The sequence below is a fragment of the Pongo abelii genome, chromosome X (genome assembly GCF_028885655.2).
Source record: "Pongo abelii isolate AG06213 chromosome X, NHGRI_mPonAbe1-v2.0_pri, whole genome shotgun sequence".
NCBI classification, from domain to species: Eukaryota; Metazoa; Chordata; class Mammalia; order Primates; family Hominidae; genus Pongo; species Pongo abelii.
The window spans coordinates 142,759,724-142,779,106 of record NC_072008.2 but is presented as its reverse complement, the minus strand read 5'-3'; the positions used below and the strand labels follow the sequence as shown (position 1 = coordinate 142,779,106).

The 19,383-nt window shown below is 41.2% G+C and overlaps 1 protein-coding gene across 6 annotated transcripts in view; it reads left to right on the top strand.

The window, feature by feature from the left end:
- ARHGEF6 (Rac/Cdc42 guanine nucleotide exchange factor 6) overlaps window positions 1-17,042 on the top strand; it is a 118,108-nt gene extending 101,066 nt beyond the window's left edge. For 3 of the 6 annotated variants that reach the window (XM_054545124.2, XM_054545129.2, XM_054545128.2), the window contains 9 exons: window positions 704-782; window positions 1,796-1,941; window positions 3,004-3,141; window positions 4,716-4,736; window positions 5,952-6,045; window positions 7,560-7,649; window positions 10,553-10,652; window positions 13,140-13,194; window positions 14,419-17,042. In XM_054545124.2, the coding sequence (XP_054401099.1) occupies window positions 704-782; window positions 1,796-1,941; window positions 3,004-3,141; window positions 4,716-4,736; window positions 5,952-6,045; window positions 7,560-7,649; window positions 10,553-10,652; window positions 13,140-13,194; window positions 14,419-14,559 (864 nt within the window). In that variant the 3' untranslated portion in view covers window positions 14,560-17,042. The remainder of the gene's footprint in view (window positions 1-703; window positions 783-1,795; window positions 1,942-3,003; window positions 3,142-4,715; window positions 4,737-5,951; window positions 6,046-7,559; window positions 7,650-10,552; window positions 10,653-13,139; window positions 13,195-14,418) is intronic. The other 3 variants (XM_054545125.2, XM_054545126.2, XM_054545127.2) reach the window with 3 other exon arrangements.
- Window positions 17,043-19,383: the final 2,341 nt, after the last annotated feature.

Below are 19,383 nucleotides of genomic sequence, written 5' to 3'. Positions count from 1 at the left end.
AAAGCTCAAGCCAGGAGAACCAGAATATTCTGACCCTTCATTGTAATTAAAGAGCTTGTAAGAGCAGATGTTCCTTAGATCAAAGACCTTTGTATTAGTATAATGAGTTTATCTTGAATATACCCACCGCTTTAGTTATGCACTAGGTTTTGCATGCATAAATGGAAACTAGATAAATTAGCAGCAGTATTGTACAGGCCCATGTCATTATTGCTGAGAAAACATAAAGCTGGGACCTGCTCCTATGTTTGTCTTATTATAGTCACAGCACATGATTCAGGCTTCTAAGAAGCATGTTATTAAACTCCTTAGGAAATTAAATGTCCCTCAGTCAGCTCCCAAGATATAGAGTATTATAAGTTACTATTGCCTGTTCCATCTTGGCCTGGCAATTAAGTATTTTCATAACATCTGAGCCTTCACTTTTTTTTACTGATTCTTATGAAAATGTGTTAGAAAAGTAAACTGCTTTGTAAATCCTGATCTTATAGTTTAGGGTGTGTTAGCCAAACACAATCCACATTTTCCCCTTGCTTTCTTAGTCTGATTAAAATTTAGAGCAGGGAAACATATTATCTATTGACAGACTGGAGAAATACATCTAGTCATAATTTTGCAGTGCTGAGAGGGTCAGAAAATCTAAGTGAAATAAACAGAGACCTGTATAACTGCAGAATTAATGAGAATGTTCTTTTTCTAATAGGGAAAAATACCAGTAGCAGGAACGGTGGTGACTAGATTAGATGAAATTGAAGGGAATGACTGCACATTTGAAATCACTGGTAGGTAATTTTCTCTTTTTCATGTAACTGCTTCCAATTCTTTTTGGAATGAAGGGGAATTTAATAAATAAATGCCATTATTTCCTGTTACATAGGCCACGAGCAAATTTTATGTGGGCATGGCAAAGTATATTCCATTTCCTGGGATAATTAGGGTACAGCAATAGCACAGAGAAGTCTCCTCTCATTCAAAAGCCATGGCTTTGCCATTAGTTTCAATCTTCTGTTGCATAAGAGCTACTTGTGAGAGCTAAGGAATAACGAAATGGACTGATGTAAATGCAATTTTCTTTCCCTCTGTCATTTGTTCCCTGGTGGCAGAGGAGCCAAAGATATGGACTTTTATCAGCAATTTTATCATCAGCCCATGAGTTAGTAAGATTTGGTTGTATTTCTAAAAAGTTCTGAAAAGCCATCAAACTTTCTTCACAAATTGAGCATAATGCCAGGCTTCAGTAATGCTCCCTGACATTTTAGCTTATGATCCCTTTTGCCAGGTCTGTGTCATTTATATGTAGTGGCCTCACTGTTGGTGCTGATATGGCACAGTGGCTAAGACGGGGATCATGGCCTTACCCTCTTCTTTCCCAAGAAGGAGCCTAAGATTTGGTGTTTGCCAAAAGGTTGTAAACAGTCTTAGTTGGATCTTGTTCCAACTTTGATACCGGGGGAACCAGGACAATATTCCCACTTTAGACTTAACTAGATGGACTATGTGCTTACATTTTTGGATTGCAAGTTTGTTTATGGTGAAGTTTTACACTACTTTTAAGCTTCTGTAAGCAGTAAAAATCAAGGACAGTTTTCTAAATCAGACATGAATATTTATTTACTTTATAATCACAGGTTATCTGTTTCTGATATAGAAATTTCAGCAGGGTTATCCCATAGGTGTGAAAACCCCTGAAAATACACACACAAGTCCTAGTTGCATGAAGTGTATTTATGAATGGGACAAGCTCAAGTTTTTCCTTGCCTTTTGTTTTCAAATTGATCATAACTGGGGGATGTAGGTAACACAGTGGAGAGAATTGTGGTCCATTGTAACAACAACCAGGACTTCCAGGAATGGTTGGAACAGCTGAACAGACTGATCAGAGGACCTGCCTCTTGCAGTTCATTATCCAAAACCTCATCGTCATCATGTAGTGCTCATTCCGTAAGTAGTCCATGTGTTCTGTCCAGAGATTATTGAGTCTTTCGTCAACTCCTGCCTGCTGGAGACTTACTTACAAGAAGCAGCGAGCACACCCTTAGTCTTTTGGGCAGCCTATATTTGTAGATTTTGAAGTACAGTTAAACCTCACTCATTCTGATTTCTCATTATGAGGCCCATCCAAATTAATGAAAAGGTTTACTTAGAGTGTGCAGTTCTGTTTGACAGTATTCAGATACCTCAACTAACTGCTAGCAAAGTATTTCTAACCAGAAGTCCTGCTAAAATATTTTAACGATAAGCAAAGCTTATTTCCATGAGCAATGGTTATTCTCCTACTAACAGTGGGCTAAGTTGAAACAAATAGTTTACCTCCTTAAGTACTTAAACATCTCCATGTCATCTCACTCATGCTCTCACATTTGCTCAGTAACCTTCTTCAAAGGTAAACTTTTAGCATTGTCTCCTTCTGAGTTATCACAAATTTAGACTTTGGAATTTGAATTGATGAGATTTTACTGTACTTGCTGAGTGAGATGGAAGATATGCTGTGTTGTTGGTTAACATACAAACCTATGATGACAAAATTCCAGTTTTGAGGACTGTGTGTTGTGGTTGGAAGAATATGGGCTTTGGCTTCAGATCTGGGTTCAAATCTTGGCTTTGCCAATTACTAGTTAGTTACTTCCCTTGACTGAGTCTATGTCTTAGGTTTTTCTCATGAAATAACCTACTTAAGCACCTACTAGAGTGCCAGACATATCACTGAACTCAAATGTTGACTGCTACTCCATTTTCCTTCCTTACAGAGGAAAGAAAATTAAATTAATTAAATTCCAGATGAGAAAGAGAGGACAGGATCATGGAATGTTGAGTCAATTTTGTGCTGTTTCTTAGAGACCCGATAATCTGGACTGGAAAGAGCCAGTTCTCAAACTGGAGACTTTTGTTTTTCCATCTATCCCTTTCTATGGCTGTCTTTGCTAATCCAATGAAGCTATTGTTGTTCTCTCACTGTGTGGCACAAGGTCGGGTTCAGACGGCAGATTGCCAACATCTCATCAGACATTTTCCCAGTCTTTTAGCTCTACCGGACAGCCCCGAGGACCCTTGGAGCCTCCTCAAATTATAAAACCGTGGAGTTTAAGTTGTCTACGACCTGCACCTCCACTTAGACCATCAGCAGCACTAGGTTATAAAGAGGTAATTTTGCTACCTATGGTATAAAATGCTTCTGACAAGTTAATTTCATAGCTTATTACAAATAGTTCTGTGGGAATGTGCTAGAATTTAAGATAGATGGTATATGTGAGTCAGTCTTGAATTGCCAGACTCAGTGATTTGTTTGATTTCTTAATTTTCCATTTCCCATTGTCCATCTGTAAATATGTACTGAATATCTACAGGATCTATGTGCACTGCCTGAGTGTTCCCAGTCTCCTCCTGAAGTGCCTCTGGTTTACCTTAATGATTATTATGATAATCCTTTAGATTTGTTAATAACGCACACAAATCTCAAACAAGAGCCACTTCATTGTAGTTGAGTTGCCAATGAAGCAGACCTAATTCAGCATTTGGGATCATTTTGATCAATTTGAACCAAATTAGTAAAGTGTTATGGGACCAAGCTATGAGTCCAAACTATAAAAGTGATATTTGCTGCAATTGGAATGAGAAAAGAATTTGATGAAAGGAGTGTCTTTTAAAAAGAGGCTTCTCAGAGACAACCTTAAAGGCCATTTGATATTTGGGTAGTGTGGGGATTTAAAGGTTTTGTGTATTTTTTTTTCTCTCGAAGTTGCAGTCAGGAAGTGTCACTCACTAGCTTCTGTAACTGTGTGGAGTATTACTTTTCCATCCAAACAGTGGCTTTATCCCTAACCTGTCTCAAATCATTTCAGATTTAAGAAATGATGCTCATTTATTAGTAACTGTTCTTTAAATTGGTCTTGTTGAGTGAAGATTAAGTTTGTGACAGTTGAGATGAGTCTTAGAATTATGGGGCAAAGGCGGCATATATTTCTATATCAAACGTGTGTTTTGATGAGTGATGCAGACTTAGCTCAATTTTGAGTGTTTTGATTGAAACCACCATGCTTTTGTTTCGATTAATTGTTGCTACCAACTCTAAGTGCAGTAAAAATAGGACAATATTTGGACACTGGAGGATTTTTTGATCCTTTCAACTTGACATGATAGGACAAACAACCCTCGAACTGAATCTTTGTTATATAACTCTATTTAGAATTTGGTCAGGAAGCAGTCCCACAGATTTGCTTTGGAAATTTACCTGCAATTCTTGCAATCATCCAATTTTCTTCTTTAAATATGTAAACCAGGAGTGCCACTTCGTAGTTACCTAGGCCCCCTTTTTAATGATGGATATTTTGTAATTATCAGTTACTAAGTTCAAATTAAGGGTGAGCTTTGAAGAGTAAAGTTGACTTAATCCTTCACAAAACTAATCTATTAAAACTAAGGCATGATCACTTCGTTTCTGCTGGGGGAAGAGAGTTATTAATATATTCCTACTAGATAGTACGTATTTCAGTTGTTTTCAGCATTTATTATTCTGCACAGAACTGTATTCCTCGGGCTTTTGCATGATAATATTGCATCTGAAACTAATGTGGGAAATGTGATTATATTCCCTCTGTGTAATTTATGATAACACTAACATTTCAAATGTTGTTTTAGAATTATTGATAAGTGGATTTGGTCATTATAACCATCGACCTCTCACGCTCATCTTCTCTTTCTTTACATATTCATTTTAGAGGATGTCTTATATCTTAAAGGTAAGGGTAGTACAATATCTTTGGCTTACAGTGACATCATAATGCTGTGCTGTAACCTTTGATGAATGAAGCTTTCCCTTATGCTTGTTTTGTCCCTTGTTATAATTGGTGGCTAAAATATGAAGATGCAATTTTGACATGTAAGTACTTTGTTCAAAAAGCAGGCTTGTGTGAAATACATATAAAAATGTCATAATGCCCTAAAATGCCCATTTTCCTGTTTTTTTTAAATTCTGTTTTTTCCTGTTATTTTTGTCATGTGAGAGTTTTTCATATCTGTCTTGTTTTCAAGTGTAAGTACTGTGGCTAAGTGAAATAAATTAAATGATTTGTTTCCTATATTTTTAAGGTACTATTAATAATTAATATCCATGCTCCATGTATACACATTTCTTGGAAAATTGGGATAAGGTGATCATGAGAGTTTTTTCCTAAGTCTAAGGTTCTAATCTGTTTACAGATTACTGGATTAAGGATTAAGGATATTGACAATGAGTATTTTTTTGACCTGCTGGTTACTCATGTGGCAAAAACAAATTCAACACATTTATTTTGTCTACTAGTTAAATACATGGCTTTATATATGGATAGTTAAGTTTGGCTGTGGGTGTGTTACTTCTAACCCAAAATTATTTTTTAGGAAATCCTTCATTTGGTTCTTCTCTCTGACTGCGGAAAAATGGCTTAGTCTCTCTGCCTTAATTTTCCTGTCTCACAAATGGAAATTATATTCTTATTTGTGGGACTGTTTCTAAGGCAGAATTATTTAAATAGCTTTGAAGCTCTTTGAAAAGTGATCAATACTACATTAGTGGTTACAGTGGTTATTTAGTTCCCCTAAAACTGTATCAGTGGGGAACGTAAACCAAATTAGGAATACTGTTACGTTTTTAGGGTTGACATCCCTTACTTTCTCTGCAGATGGTTCCCTAAAGCCATTTTGCCTCCTGGAGAATCTGCCACATCTTCAGTAGGCACACTCCACTCTTAGTCCCACCTCTGTGCAAATTGGGAGGATAATGTCATTGCCTCTGTTTTATTTAACCTTTTAGAGTTTATTGGAACCATTTTAATTGTGCATAGAATTAAACATTGATGTACTCCTAACTGAGACTGTCAAAATAAGAGAGAGGAATTCTACTTAGTTTCATTCATGCTTTTACTTTTGTTTTTGAGGGAGAATTTTAATTCATTAAGAAACCTCTGTCCTCACAGGAGTCTAGTAAAAGCCCTAAAACGATGAAGAAATTTCTTCATAAAAGGAAGACTGAGAGAAAACCATCGGAGGAGGAATATGTGATTAGGAAAAGTATGTGTTTTGTACTTTCTGAAAGTTGTTTATGGATAAATTAACATGAGAATCTTCTTTTATGTGAGGATTTATTTGAAAGCAGATGATTGGAGCAATTTTTTCTTGACATCGTCTTTTACATATAAAGAAGAATGCATGGAAAGCTTTGGTCACTTCTTAAACATTTGAATAAGCTTCTTACGGCTGCACTTCATGTCATCTTAGGCAGATGTCATCTGTATCATTTTTGTGTTGAGTATTTTGCCTCACCTGGTTTAGAACCTCTAAAGGGACCCATTTCCTATGGATACATTTTTTCCCTCTTAGTTTCTGATACTTGAGATATTTTTCTGCAGGGAGATAGACTAAATAGATCCGAAGGCTGAAGTCCTTCCAGAAGTCCCATGCTCAGTGATGCTCTCAGTTACTCAGGGAATCAGCCTGCCCACATCTAGAAACATGGTTTCATTTGGAGACAGACTGCAAAGTCAGTCAGCCAGTCGATATGGGCATATTTGGCTATAAGGCTGTGAACAAGGTACTTTGGGACACAAGGTACTTTGGGACACATGTGAAGGAGTAAGTGATGTCTCACAACGAGGTGACAGAATTGTGTGTATCAGCTGGGAATATAGTTTGGATAAATATTTGCTCCACTTCAGCTTTGGCATGCCCCACCCCCCACCCCACACCTGGTTATGCACATTGGCATGTTCACAGGGTGCTGCCATCCAGCCATTGCAAGAATGAGTTTGGAGTAGAGGAGAAGGGAGAAGGGAAAATGAGTGACTATGCTGACTGGCTAGAAAATTGGGTGGGGTTGGCCAGGTGCGGTGGCTCACGCCTGTAATCTCAGCACTTTGGGAGGCTGAGGCGGGCGGATCACAAGGTCAGGAGATCGAGACCATCCTGGCTAACATGGTGAAACCCCATCTCTACTAAAAAAAAATACAAAAAAAATTAGCTGGCCATGGTGGCGGGTGCCTGTAGTCCCAGCAACTTGGGAGGCTGAGGCAGGAGAATGGCGTGAACCTGGGAGGCGGAGCTTGCAGTGAGCCGAGATCGTGCCACTGCACTCCAGCTTGGGCAAGAGTGCAAGACTCCATCTCAAAAAAAAAAAAAAAAAAAGAAAATTGGGTGGGGTTAATGAGGCAAAGCTTCCTAAAGGTGAGCCTTGAAATTTAAAGGAGAGGAAGGCTGGGGTATATCAATGGGAGCTAAGCTAGCAACAAGCTCAGTGCTGTGATTTTGGCCTCACTGAGACCACTGACAAAACACTGCCCCCCCACCCCGGTCCCAGTGTAGAGCTCTGGGCTTCAGGAGTAGGCCCTCCACTAAGCTGTGCTCACTGAGGCTGACTCCAAAGCTCCATGTTGCTCTTCTCCATCACCAGTGTTGGACAGCTCTTTCTCCTGCCTTTCACAAACTCTACTGATCAGAGAAGCCAGTCCCAGGCAGTGGAGTGTGCTGCATCATTTTGAGGGTCCAAAAGCATATATCTATGAAAAGTCATGATGAATTAAATTTCACAGGTACAGCTGCTCTGGAAGAGGATGCTCAAATCCTTAAAGTGATTGAAGCCTACTGCACCAGCGCAAATTTTCAACAAGGCCATGGCTCAAGTAGGTTCCCCCAAACTACTTTCTCTAGTGAGTGACGTTTCTTTTTTACTGTTTAGTGTCTTTTAGAAAAAGAGAAAAGCAACCCGGACGGGTTGCAGGGTGTGGAAAGCAGGTGACTTGGTGCAGAGGAGTGGTGCAGGACTGCATCTTTCAGATAAGGTGGTTTTAGCTACCAAGCGGTTTGTTTACCCACTGTTGTTTTTCACCCAGAAAGAGAGATGCAAGAGTAAAAGAGTTGGAGGTGATAGAAGTGAAAATTTTTTTTAAAAGTTGTTCTCCTTTGAAGTACACAGATACCTTCACCAACACTAGTTAGGAATTAAAGGGCCCAGAGAGTTCCTGTGTCTGTGAACTGATGCTAATCTCTTCTTATAGGCAGATTTGGAAAGGAAGTCAAAATACTATCTTTGATCAGCTGCATATTTAAACGAACAATGCTTCACCAAACTCAAGTTTCAAAGTTGCTCTGAAAATCTGGAAAGGTAGCTGCTTAGCAGAGGTTGTCCAAAATGTATAAAATTGATCAGGGAGCTATTAGGTTAGGGTATTTCCCCAAACAACTTTCAGGTTACAAACTGAAAGCGAGATAATATTTTCTGATTCATCTTTATGCTTTTTAAAAGACAGGTCACTTCGATTATGTCTTTTGTCTCCCATTATTATAGACATTCAGAATACCTTTTGTGAGGTTTTTGCACCTGCATAAGAAATGAATACTCCGTAGTACTCCATTTTGGACATCCAGTGACCAATCATTTGAATGTGGGAGGGGATTTCTTAGGTGCCTTGACATATTCTTTCAAAGTAATGCATCTCTAAGGCTGACATAAAAGAAGCATTCTACTGGGCACGATGGTTCACGCCTGTAATCCAGCACTTTGGGAGGCCAAAGCAGGCAGATCCCTTGAGGCCAGGAGTTCAAGACCAGCCTGGGCAATATGGCAAAACCCTGTCTCTACTAAAAACACAAAAGTTAGCCAGGTGTGATGGCGCACACCTGTAGTCCCAGCTACTTGGGAGGCTGAGGCAGGAGAATCTCTTGAACCTGGGAGGCGGAGGTTGCAGTGAGCCAAGATTGCACCACTGCACTCCAGCCTGGGTGACAGAGTGAGACACCATCAAAAATAAATAAATAAAAGAGAGCGAGAGAGGGAGAGAGAGAGAGAGAGAGAGAGAGAGAGAGAGAGAGAGAGAGAGAGAGAGAAAGCATTCAATGATTCAATGTGAAAGTTGACACATTTGGCCATGAAGAGAGGACTGTCACACTCTGCTTCACAGAGAAAACCTGGCTGTGGCTTTGGGCATGCATAGCTCTGATAACATGTTTCAAGGAGCCAGGAGAGGAAAGTGAGGGCAGTTTTAGTTTTGAGAACTAGAGAAGAGAGGGGGACAAAGAGATACCAGAAGCATCCCTTCTACAAAATCTGACCTCATCTCCTCCCGCACCACCTATTTTTATATTTGACAGAGTGGATGGGTCTACAGCTGGGAAGTGCAGCCAGATATTCTGGCTTAAAAAGACACGTCTTCACCCTTGCTCCCTACCCAACCTTTTACATGTGGAAGATGTCTGGCACTGTGCTTGTCACACAGCAGATCATTTAGCATCGTGGTGACCTCCTATCCTCTATCCCTCTCTAACCAGAAGCCCTGTTTCTCTAGAACTGACTGACCTCGGCTCTTACTGCATTCAGCCAGTCATTCAGTCAGTTTGCTTTCCACTTATATTCGTCCCTTGGTATCTGCAGGGGATTGGCTCCAGGACCCCCAGAGATAACAAAATCTGACGATGCTCAAGTCCCTGATGTAAAATGGTGGAGCATTTGCTTATCACCTCCATATATCTTCCCATATACTTTAAATCATCTCTAGATTGCTTATCATACCTAATAAATGTAAATGCTGTGTAAATAGTTGTTATACTGCATTGGGTTTTAAATTTGTATTGTTTTTTATTTTTTCTGAACATTTTCAATGCACGGTTGGTTGAATCCACAGATGTGAAACATGCGGATATGGGGGGCCACCTGTATTAAGCACCTACAAAGTGCTAGGCCCTGGGGAAGGCAGAGACACATCTCACCTCAAGAAAGGGGAGGTGGTCAAGTGAAGGCAGTGAGTGTGCACACTTCTGAAGGAACTTGGCCTAGAAGAGAGGAAGCCAGTGGCTCAGGGAGACCCAAGATTAAGCACTTGAGCTCTGAGAGGAAGGATCCAGAGTGAGGGAGGTGCAGGAGAGCTGTTTGGTTGGGCCCCCATGCCTGTTCTGTCACCTCTTCTGTCCCAGAGCCTAGAGACATTCTGGGCAGAGGACACCTACATCTTTGCTGATGATGTGATAATCTCCAAACCTCACTCCACCCTTGATGAAAATGGTCTTAGGAGACATACCTACCTTACCCTATAAGACTGTAAAGAGAACAAATGGGGGTGTTGATGCTTCTGAAGCCCTTTAAGCACATTGTGTTTCAGTGCAGTGCTACTGCCAACCTTTTGCTACAATGACAGAACACCATAGCATAGGATGTAGTGTGTCCTTCCCTGGAGATTTGCAGGGAAGAGTGATCACTGGTCAGCTCTTTGCTCTGGAGGAGGCAAAACAGGAAAGAATGTAGGTCTTGGTTGTGGACAGGTATTACAGGGGCTCTTTTGCATTACTTTTCTGAATACAAAATGCTTCCCACCTCGGGAAGATTGAATCAGTGTATTTGGCCATTTAGAATTTCTCATGTCAGGAAAATTTAGTCAGCAAATGATGGGTGACTGTCCTCTGGGTGTAATGTGGCAACATGCTATGAACAAAGACCCTTCTGTAACAATAGTGGAAAAGAACTAACACCCACTATTTCTACTCTTCACTAGTAACTCTCCCTCCTCCTCCCTCTTGCAACCCTTGTTTGTAGGTACTCGAAAAGATTCCATTCCACAAGTCCTACTCCCTGAGGAAGAGAAACTCATCATTGAAGAAACCAGAAGCAACGGCCAGACCATCATGGAAGAAAAGTGAGTAGAGCAGGCAAAACCTTGCCTAGTTTCTCTTGGGGCTGGCAAGAAGGTCTGGTAGGACAGGGGGCTCCTGGAGAGTCTATGATGAGGGACAACTCCCCCTTATCTGGGAACGCGGCCTGCTTTGCTGTGCATGCATTTGGGAGACTTTAGAGGGCTGCCCACTAACAAAAGGAAAGAGGAAGGAAAGGCAGAGGTGACAGAGCCCTCCAAGGCAGCTCCAGCTGGCAGCTGCCCCTGCAGCCAGCTCCCCATCCAGTAATCTGCTTCTGACCACATGGGAACATCAATGCCCTGGATGGGTTTAGGAAGTGGCTGGGAATTCCAGCCACAGAACCAATTTCCTTGCCCGGAGAGATGCCGCTCACATGTTTTGAGTCAGAAGCTGTGCTTTCAGATATTTGACATCATTTAAAATCCTACAGCAATCCGGTTAGATAAACATTACTCTCACCACTTTCACAGATAAAGAAACTGAGGTACAGGAAGTTCAGGGAAATTATGTCTCTGACTTACCTTTACACAGTAGTGTGGGTGACCTAATGGGGGAAAATCAGGTTAAGTACCTTCTGGCTCATAAAATTAACACAAAGTAGCCAAATAATTCATTTGTCTAAACTTGAGTCATTTCTGAAGTCAGGCCTAAATTTGCATAGGACAGCATATTTCAAGGTGGTTGGCATTGTCAATGCATTTTACATCTGGTGTGTGAAGTGATACAGCAAAATGGTTAAGTACTTGGGCTCAAGCAAAAAACAGTGTGGTTCAACTCCCACTTCTGCTACTCATTAGCTGTGTGACCTGGGGCAAGTTGCTTCACCTCTCTGTGCCTCAGTTTCCTCATCTGTAAAATAAGGATGACGGTAATGCTTTCAGAGTTGCTGTGAGGTTAAGTGAAATAAGTATAAGGGCTAGCACTCAATAAATAATGGTAGTTAATTCTTATTATAACTATATTCATTTTTACAACTTTGTGAGGTTTTCAGAAAATGTGCTATTATCCCCATTTTACATGTAAAGAAACTAAGACCAAGAGAGGATGAGAAGGAAACTGGTTCCCGGAGAACAGAGGACTAGTAAGTGGCAGGATCAGAACCAAAACTTAGATCTCCAAAATCTTTGTCCAGGGAGAGACCCAGAGAGGAAAAGGCTGTTCCGCAACCCAGTAATTACCAAAAATTTACTTTTTTGGGTAATGTATGGTTGGGATATTCCAGAAAGAATGCCTCTGACTTTGTGTCATGGGCAGTCAGAGAACTGAGAAGGGCAATGTCATAGCACAGATATTGTAGACTAGGCAATCTTGTGATACCTCTCATTATGTGATAGGTGATGTTCATTCCTGCCCCAAAGCTAGAGAAATCAAAACCTTATGACAGGAATTGAAAACATTGAACTTCTAAAAACAGAGAGCAGAATGGTGGTTTCTAGGGACTGAGGGGAAAGGGGAAATGGGGAGATGTTGGTCAAAGGGTACCAAATCGCAGGTATGCAGGATGAATAAGTTCTGGAGAACTAATGTACAGCATGTTGACTACAGTTGGCCCTCTGCATGCGTGGGCTCTGCATCTGTGGATTCAACCAACCCAAGATCAAAAAGATATTCAGAAAAAAATGGATGGTTGCATCTGTATTGAACATGTACAGATTTTTTTCATACCTAATAAAGTTTTTCTTTTTCCGCCTTTGTTGAGGGATAATTGACAAAGGTGTACAATGTGATGTCTTGATATATGTATGCACTGTGTTATACCATATTGTTTTTTCCTAAGTAATATGGTATAACAAATATTTACGTAGGATTTACATTTTATTAGGTATGATAAGTAATCTAGATATGATTTAAAGTATATGGGAGGATGTGCACTGGTTATACGCAAATACTATACCATTTTATGTTAAAGACTTGAGCATCTGTGGATTTTGGTATCCATGGGGGTCCTTGAACCAATACCCCATGGATACCGAGGGAGAGAAGAGTGCATAGTTTATAATGGAGTATACTTGAAGTTTGCTAAGAGTGTAGATTTCCACCACACACATACAAAACGTAACTATGTGAGGAGATGGATATGTTAATTAGCTTGATTATGGGAACCACTTCACAATGTATACATATATCAAGACATCACATTGTACAGCTTTGTCAATTATCCCTCAACAAAGCTAGAAAAAGAAAAACTTAGTGACGGGCCCTAGTCTCTTGTGTTTTGTTCACCCAAGCTGGGAAGTGAGTAGAAAAGGAGGAGGGAAGTATAGAAAAGGTGTAATGACGTTGCATTTAGCTAAGCATGTGTGGTGGTGGTTGTTCTTCCATCAAAGTGAAGAAGATGGAAACCATTTAGAGCAGTACCATTCCCAATCAGCTAGAAAGTCTACTGTTTTTCAGGATCTGTATTTTTATAAAGTGGCTTTTATTGTTAAGTATTTTAACAGTACCTCAGTGCAAGCCATTTGTCTCTGAATTTTATCTTTATGTTCTAGGAGCCTTGTTGATACTGTTTACGCCTTGAAGGACGAGGTCAAAGAACTGAAGCAGGTAATAAAATATAAAAGTCATTTTCTTGGGTAACAGAACCATTCTCTTTTTCTTGCCTCACACTGCTCATGCTTTCAGGGAAGGCCTAGGAGCAAGGTAGCAAGGGAGGATTTTTGTTTTCCTTGTGTCATCAAGGTAGCTTTTGTTGATTTTATCATGTAGCCTTGAATTTAAATTTCCAAGGCTTGCTTGTATTTCTATGTAGTAGTTCACAATAGAGTCCCAAAGTTAGTTACAACTTTTCTGTTCTCTGACATCCATAAACAGACTTTAAGAAAAGACTAGTCATTCATGAGTGTGTAAGTGTAAACAGAACCATTCATCATGGTTCGTGGGCTTTTCTGCCGATGTGGTCCAGTGCTCCGTGATGCACACTGTGCCTTGTGTGTGAGGACTGACTGTATCTGGTGACAGAGTGAAGCATGGATGGGAGGGGAGAGAGACCAGGGTAATGAGGCTGGGGAGGAGGAAAACGAATGTAAAGGATGGCATATTGCAGAGTTTGAACCTATGGACGAGGATAATATGATTTTGAGATTAAGAAAGAGCCAGGGATTAAAGATGAAGCTTCTTCACAGGGTGTCTAGTTGCATATGGTGGTGCCCCTTCATGGAGATCAGTAATCACAGGAGGAGAAGTTTGGGGTGTTGAGAGAGATACTGAGTTCACTTTAGGACCTGATGAGGTTTAAGGTGCTTGTGACATATCTAGGTGGAAATACCAAGCTGTTGCCAGGTAATCTCAGGTACGTGAGAGGATCACTTAAGCCTGGGAGTTTGAGGCTGCAGTGAGCCATGATTACGTCACTGCACTCCAGCCTGGCGATAGAGTGAGAACCCATCTCTTAAATAAAATAATAATAATAATAATAATAAAAAGAAATACCAGGCTGGCAGTTGAGATTGTGGACCCGATTCTCAGGAGACAAGGTCAGTACCAGAGATATTTGGACGTCCCCTTAATAGACACTTGGGTTGAAAGAGAAGTGACACTAAGTGAAAAGCGAGTTAAATTAGAAGAGGATCAGGGCAGGGAAGAAGAATCCAAAAGGTTTCCCAGAGACAGGCAGGAGAATCGACAGGCTGCTTTGTCATAGATGCTGAAGGAGGGAAGGTTGAGGAAAGAAAGAGAGTCAGTGATGAAAGCTGCCCCGAGGATGAGCAGGAGGAGCCCTTGGAAGGGCCCCCCTCTGTTTGGTAATCAACAAATCTTTCCCCATCATAGGAAAATAAAAGAATGAAGCAATGCCTGGAAGAAGAATTGAAGTCAAGAAGGGACCTAGAAAAGCTGGTGCGGAGGCTTTTGAAGCAAACAGATGAGTGTATTCGAGCCGAGTCCAGTAGCAAGACCTCAATTCTTCCATAACCATCACTGTGCCACCGGGCGGAGTGTGCCTTCAGGGCATCTTGAAATGGCCCGCTGAATGATTTGACTCAGTTTGCTCACTTCTTTGGCTTTTGTTTTGTGTTTGAGTCTCTGTCTCTCCCCCTCTCTCTTCTGTCTCTCTCCCCTCTGTGTGCCTGTGTGTGTGCACGCACGTGCACACTTGGGCATTTGCTGTTGTTTGGTTATTGGTTGGTTGTTCATTTTTTTTTTTTCAACAGGTGAAAAAGCAGGAAGTGGTGGTAGAAATGGCCCTAGAGTCTTTTCCATTCAGTAAGAAAGAGAAAGGGAATGCAGGCCAGTTACTTAAAAGGTCTTCAGATTGCCTTCAGTTCACAGTGCCTCTGCAACAGCCATTGCCCTCAGGTCACATTCTTTGGGCTGGCTGCCCTTGCAACAGCTGGCCAAGGCTTATTAAATGTGAACCCAACTTTCCCCCCAGTGCTTTCCTGTACCTGCAAGCCTCTTAGTACTTAATTTGCTGAAGGCAAATCTTCCAGACTATGGCTTGAGTAGGATGAAAGACAAACACATCTGCCCAATGATCCAACTGCCCTTCCTTAGACCATCACATGCCTCCCCTCAATCACAGATTTTAAAATTACTGCCCTATGTTGTCTATAAGACCAAGAAAACTGTAGTACCTTTATTCCTTTTGTGTCGTGTAAATTGTAACTCATGGGGGCAGAAGCTCTGGTCACCCACACCAACACCAAATCCATCAGCAAATTCTACTGGACAATCTTCCCTTTTAGTAGCAGAGTTGACTGCCTTTTCCCATTGCATGATAGGTTTCTTTCCCTCACCTTCTGCCTAGTGTGTAAGTTTTCTATTTCCCCAGTGCTTTTAGCCAACCGTACCAAGTGGTGTGTAAACTAGTATATATGTGCTTTGCTTACTTTTTAAAAAAATGTAGTTAGACTGTGAGCAGTTACTTTATGTACGTTACATATTCAAACTGTGACGTTTTATCCTTCAAAACAATCTGCATTAAGAAGATATTGTGCCCTAGTAGACAGCTTTCATTCACTTTATTACTCTCTCATATATGCTGTGAGAAGTTGTAATATTAATTGGCCTCTTTGGGTGGGACTCTAAGCAGTATTTGCAGAAATATGCTTCTGGTCCAATTTGTACATCCAGAACAAAAGGGCCCCTCTAGTAGCTGTGTGCTGGATTATTCGGGACTGATTATCTCAAGTTGCTCATTGAATCTCACCATCCACTTTATCCCAGAAACTAGAACCGTGAGAAACCAGGTTTAGAAGACAGTCACAGAACAGTACACATCCAAATTCAGCGCCATTGAAAGTTGGCCTAAGGCTCAGTGCCACTCACCCCTCCCTCCCCAAAAGACAAGAGAAATTTGGCCAGATGGGGAAGGTCACTGGAAATTGAGGCCAAAGGGCTGATCAGAATTGCCTTTATAATATATTTGATGGATGCCTATAAATGTGGGTTTTGCAAATGTTGTTTAAAAACCAAACTTGAAGCCAGGCATGGTGGCCCACACCTGTGGTCCCAGCTACTCAGGAGGCTGAGGTGGGAGGATCATTTGAGCCCAGGAGGTCAAGGCTGCAGTGAGCTATGATGACACCACGGCAGTCCAACCTGGGTAACAGAGAGACACCTCTGTCTCTGAAAAAACAAAACTTGAAGTTTGAAACCCCCAGCTTGCTGAGGAGCCCTTTTTATTTTTGGTACTGAGAGTCTCAAGGTCCCATAGCTACGTGGTACAGGGCTGTTGTCTGCTTGCTGCACAGCAGAAATTACACCATCCACAGGAAATGGACTATTCTTGCAGTCCAACATCAGCCAACCACACACAGCCGTGTTTGGAATCTGAAGAGTAAAGAAATTTCTAGGAATGGCTGTTGTTCTGTTTTTTAGCACAGCCATTCAGATATAACATCCTTCACTTAAAAATTAAAAACATCAGTACTACCACCACCAATAACAACATCAACACAGATCTTCACATCTGCCCATTCTGTGGTTAGTCAATGGCTTGCAATAAATGTGCAAACTGCATCTATAGGAAACATTTTTGTGATTATGGAATACTTTAGTTGATTGCTGAAAATATTGAAAGGTCTTCATTTTACAGTGATGAGTACATATGCATGTTTTGGGGACTTGGCCCTTCTGATGAGGGGCCCTCGGTACTCTGGATAACGAAGCTTGTGCAGAGTGGTAACCATGCTTACACACTAAACAATAATATAAAGGAAATGAAGCCATGTTAATCTGAGAGCAGTGTCGCCATAGTTGTGTTGTTTACAATACTCTATAAATGGGTTCCTGTTGCCCTGTAATTAAACTGCTGCCCGTAGAGGCCTTTCAGTTCCTTTTCTGTCCTGCCCCTTCTTAACACAAGCTCAAATTTTCTAACTTGTTTTTATTTTGAAGACTTTTAAAATGGACATTTTCAATACATAAAAATAAACAGTGCTTTATAAAAATAAGTCTTTTGCTTCTTTTTTTGCTAGCCGGTGTGCAGAAAGATTTCTTGTGCTGTGTCAGCTTCCTCTCCCATTTCCCTCATTAGCTAGTCTGCTCTCACCAAGCCCTCTAGCCAGTCTCAACCTTTTTCACTCAGGGCAGATGACATTTGCTCCCAATTTTACAGAGATAATACATGCCCTGAGACGAACCTTCCTTAACTTCTCTACCTCTCTTCTTCTGGCCCAAACCTATAAATTATATCCCTGCTCACCATCTGCTTTTCAATATTAGAGAAAAATGTATTTTCCTGCTCGAGCTTATCACTTGATATTTATTCCTGTCGTGATTCCTCTTTGAATTTGGCAGGATTTTGTCAATCAGTGATAATCCTATATTTTGACCACAGTTGGAATGCTGGTGTCAGCACTCAGGATGAAAATATTCGTTCCACTTAAAGATTGATGAGGTGGAAATTATCTGCTGCTCCACATGCATTCCTACCCCTTTTCTGTTTCTTTCCAAAAACATAAAGGCTGAAAAATCCATTTCCCAGACTCCCTTGCAGCTAGGGTTCTGGATAAAATGTGAGTTCAGATACATGTTCACTTCTGCCAACAAAATTTGGAAGGCTTACGTTGGGCAGAGGCTATCTTCTTGGGGTTTGGTGGCCAGCAGGCGATTCCAAAGATGTGTTTGTGGCTTCTGTACTCCACATTCCAGTGTGTCTATTCACAGCTTTGTGAGTGAGAGACTGTAGTGGTGGCAGCAGCCTCCTAACATGTGGATCACAACTGTAATGATATGGCCTTGAAGCCATTAGTCCAGTGGCAGCCTCCTGACTTCCCCCGACTTCCACTTCTGTAGCCCAATGGTTTTATAGACAACTGATTATCTTTCTGCCTGAGATACCTTCAGTGGTTTATGATTCCTGCTCTGAGCCAATAGATAGAACATGGCATCTCATGTGTGCTAGGCACTGTACCAAGTGGTTTACACAATTAAGCTCATGTAAGCCTCACAACAACCTTATTAAGTATTTACTATTGTTATCTCCACTTACAAATGAACAGAGGCACAGATATGTTGAGTAACTTGCTAGTACATGGTGGAGCTGGGATTTGAAACCCTAGTCTGTCTGACTCTTGGACCCATGCTCTCTCTATCACATATCCTCCTGCACACTTGGTACATGCTAAGGTTCCTACCTTAGCCATCCACCTTTGTGAAGTCACCATTAAGCTTATAATTGACAAATCCATCAGCTTTTCGATCCTCACCTTGACGTCTCTGCAGTATTTGACCCTTGCCTTCTTGATGAATCTCTCCTTCCTTGGTTTTCATGAGCCCACACTTTCTTGGCATTCATTCAGTCACCCCTCAGTCTCCTTTGCTGGACCTGCCTCCTTTGGCTGTCCCCTGAACATTGCTGATCCTCTTTTCCTCCTCTCTTCCAATCTATAGCCTATTCCTGGACAACCTTGACTACCCCCATAACTTCATTTATCAAAATGCAGATGACTCCCATGTCCACAGTTTTCCATTCTGACTTTTTTCCTGATCTCCAGACCCATGGATGCAGCTACCTTATAGATAACTCAGTGGAACTGCAGGAGTGGGGCAGGGAAAAATAACTACATATTTAACTAGTTTTCCTGAAAGTTACTGAATTGCTTGAAGAATGACTCAGAGGAGTGTGAAAGTGTGGTATGGAAGGGGGAGGTTTGTGTGCTGATGCCCCTTAGACTGGGAATCAATGATCATCGTCTTTTAAAGAAACATTCCTAAATATAGAACTTCGACTGGGCTCGGTGGCTCATGCCTGTAATCCTAGCACTTTGGGAGGCTGAGGGGGGCGGATTACGAGGTCAGGAGATCGAGGCCATTCTAGCCAACATGGTGAAACCCCATCTCTACTAAAATACAAAAAAAAAACATTAACTGGGCGTGGTGGCACGCACCTGTAGCCCCAGCTACTCGGGAGGCTGAGGCAGGGGAATCGCTTGAACCCGGGAGGCAGAGGTTGCAGTAAGCCGAGATCGTGCCATTGCACTCCAGTCCAGCCTGGCAACAGAGTAAATCTCCATATAAATATCCATCTATCTATTTATCTATATATGTAATCTTCTCAAACCTACTGAAAAATTTGGCAAATCCAAGCCCCCAGTGCTTAACAGTTTTTGACAATAAAACTATACCATAAAAAAAGGGTCTTTGTTATCCACAGGTCTACTGTAATGTTTGCTTTTTCTTTCTTTCTTTTTTTTGGTTTCACTTTGCTTCACATTGGGTGTGGTCTTTGATCTAGTACATGAGCAAAGGCTCTCATGTGTACCTGGGTTGCCAGGCATTCTCCTTGGTCTG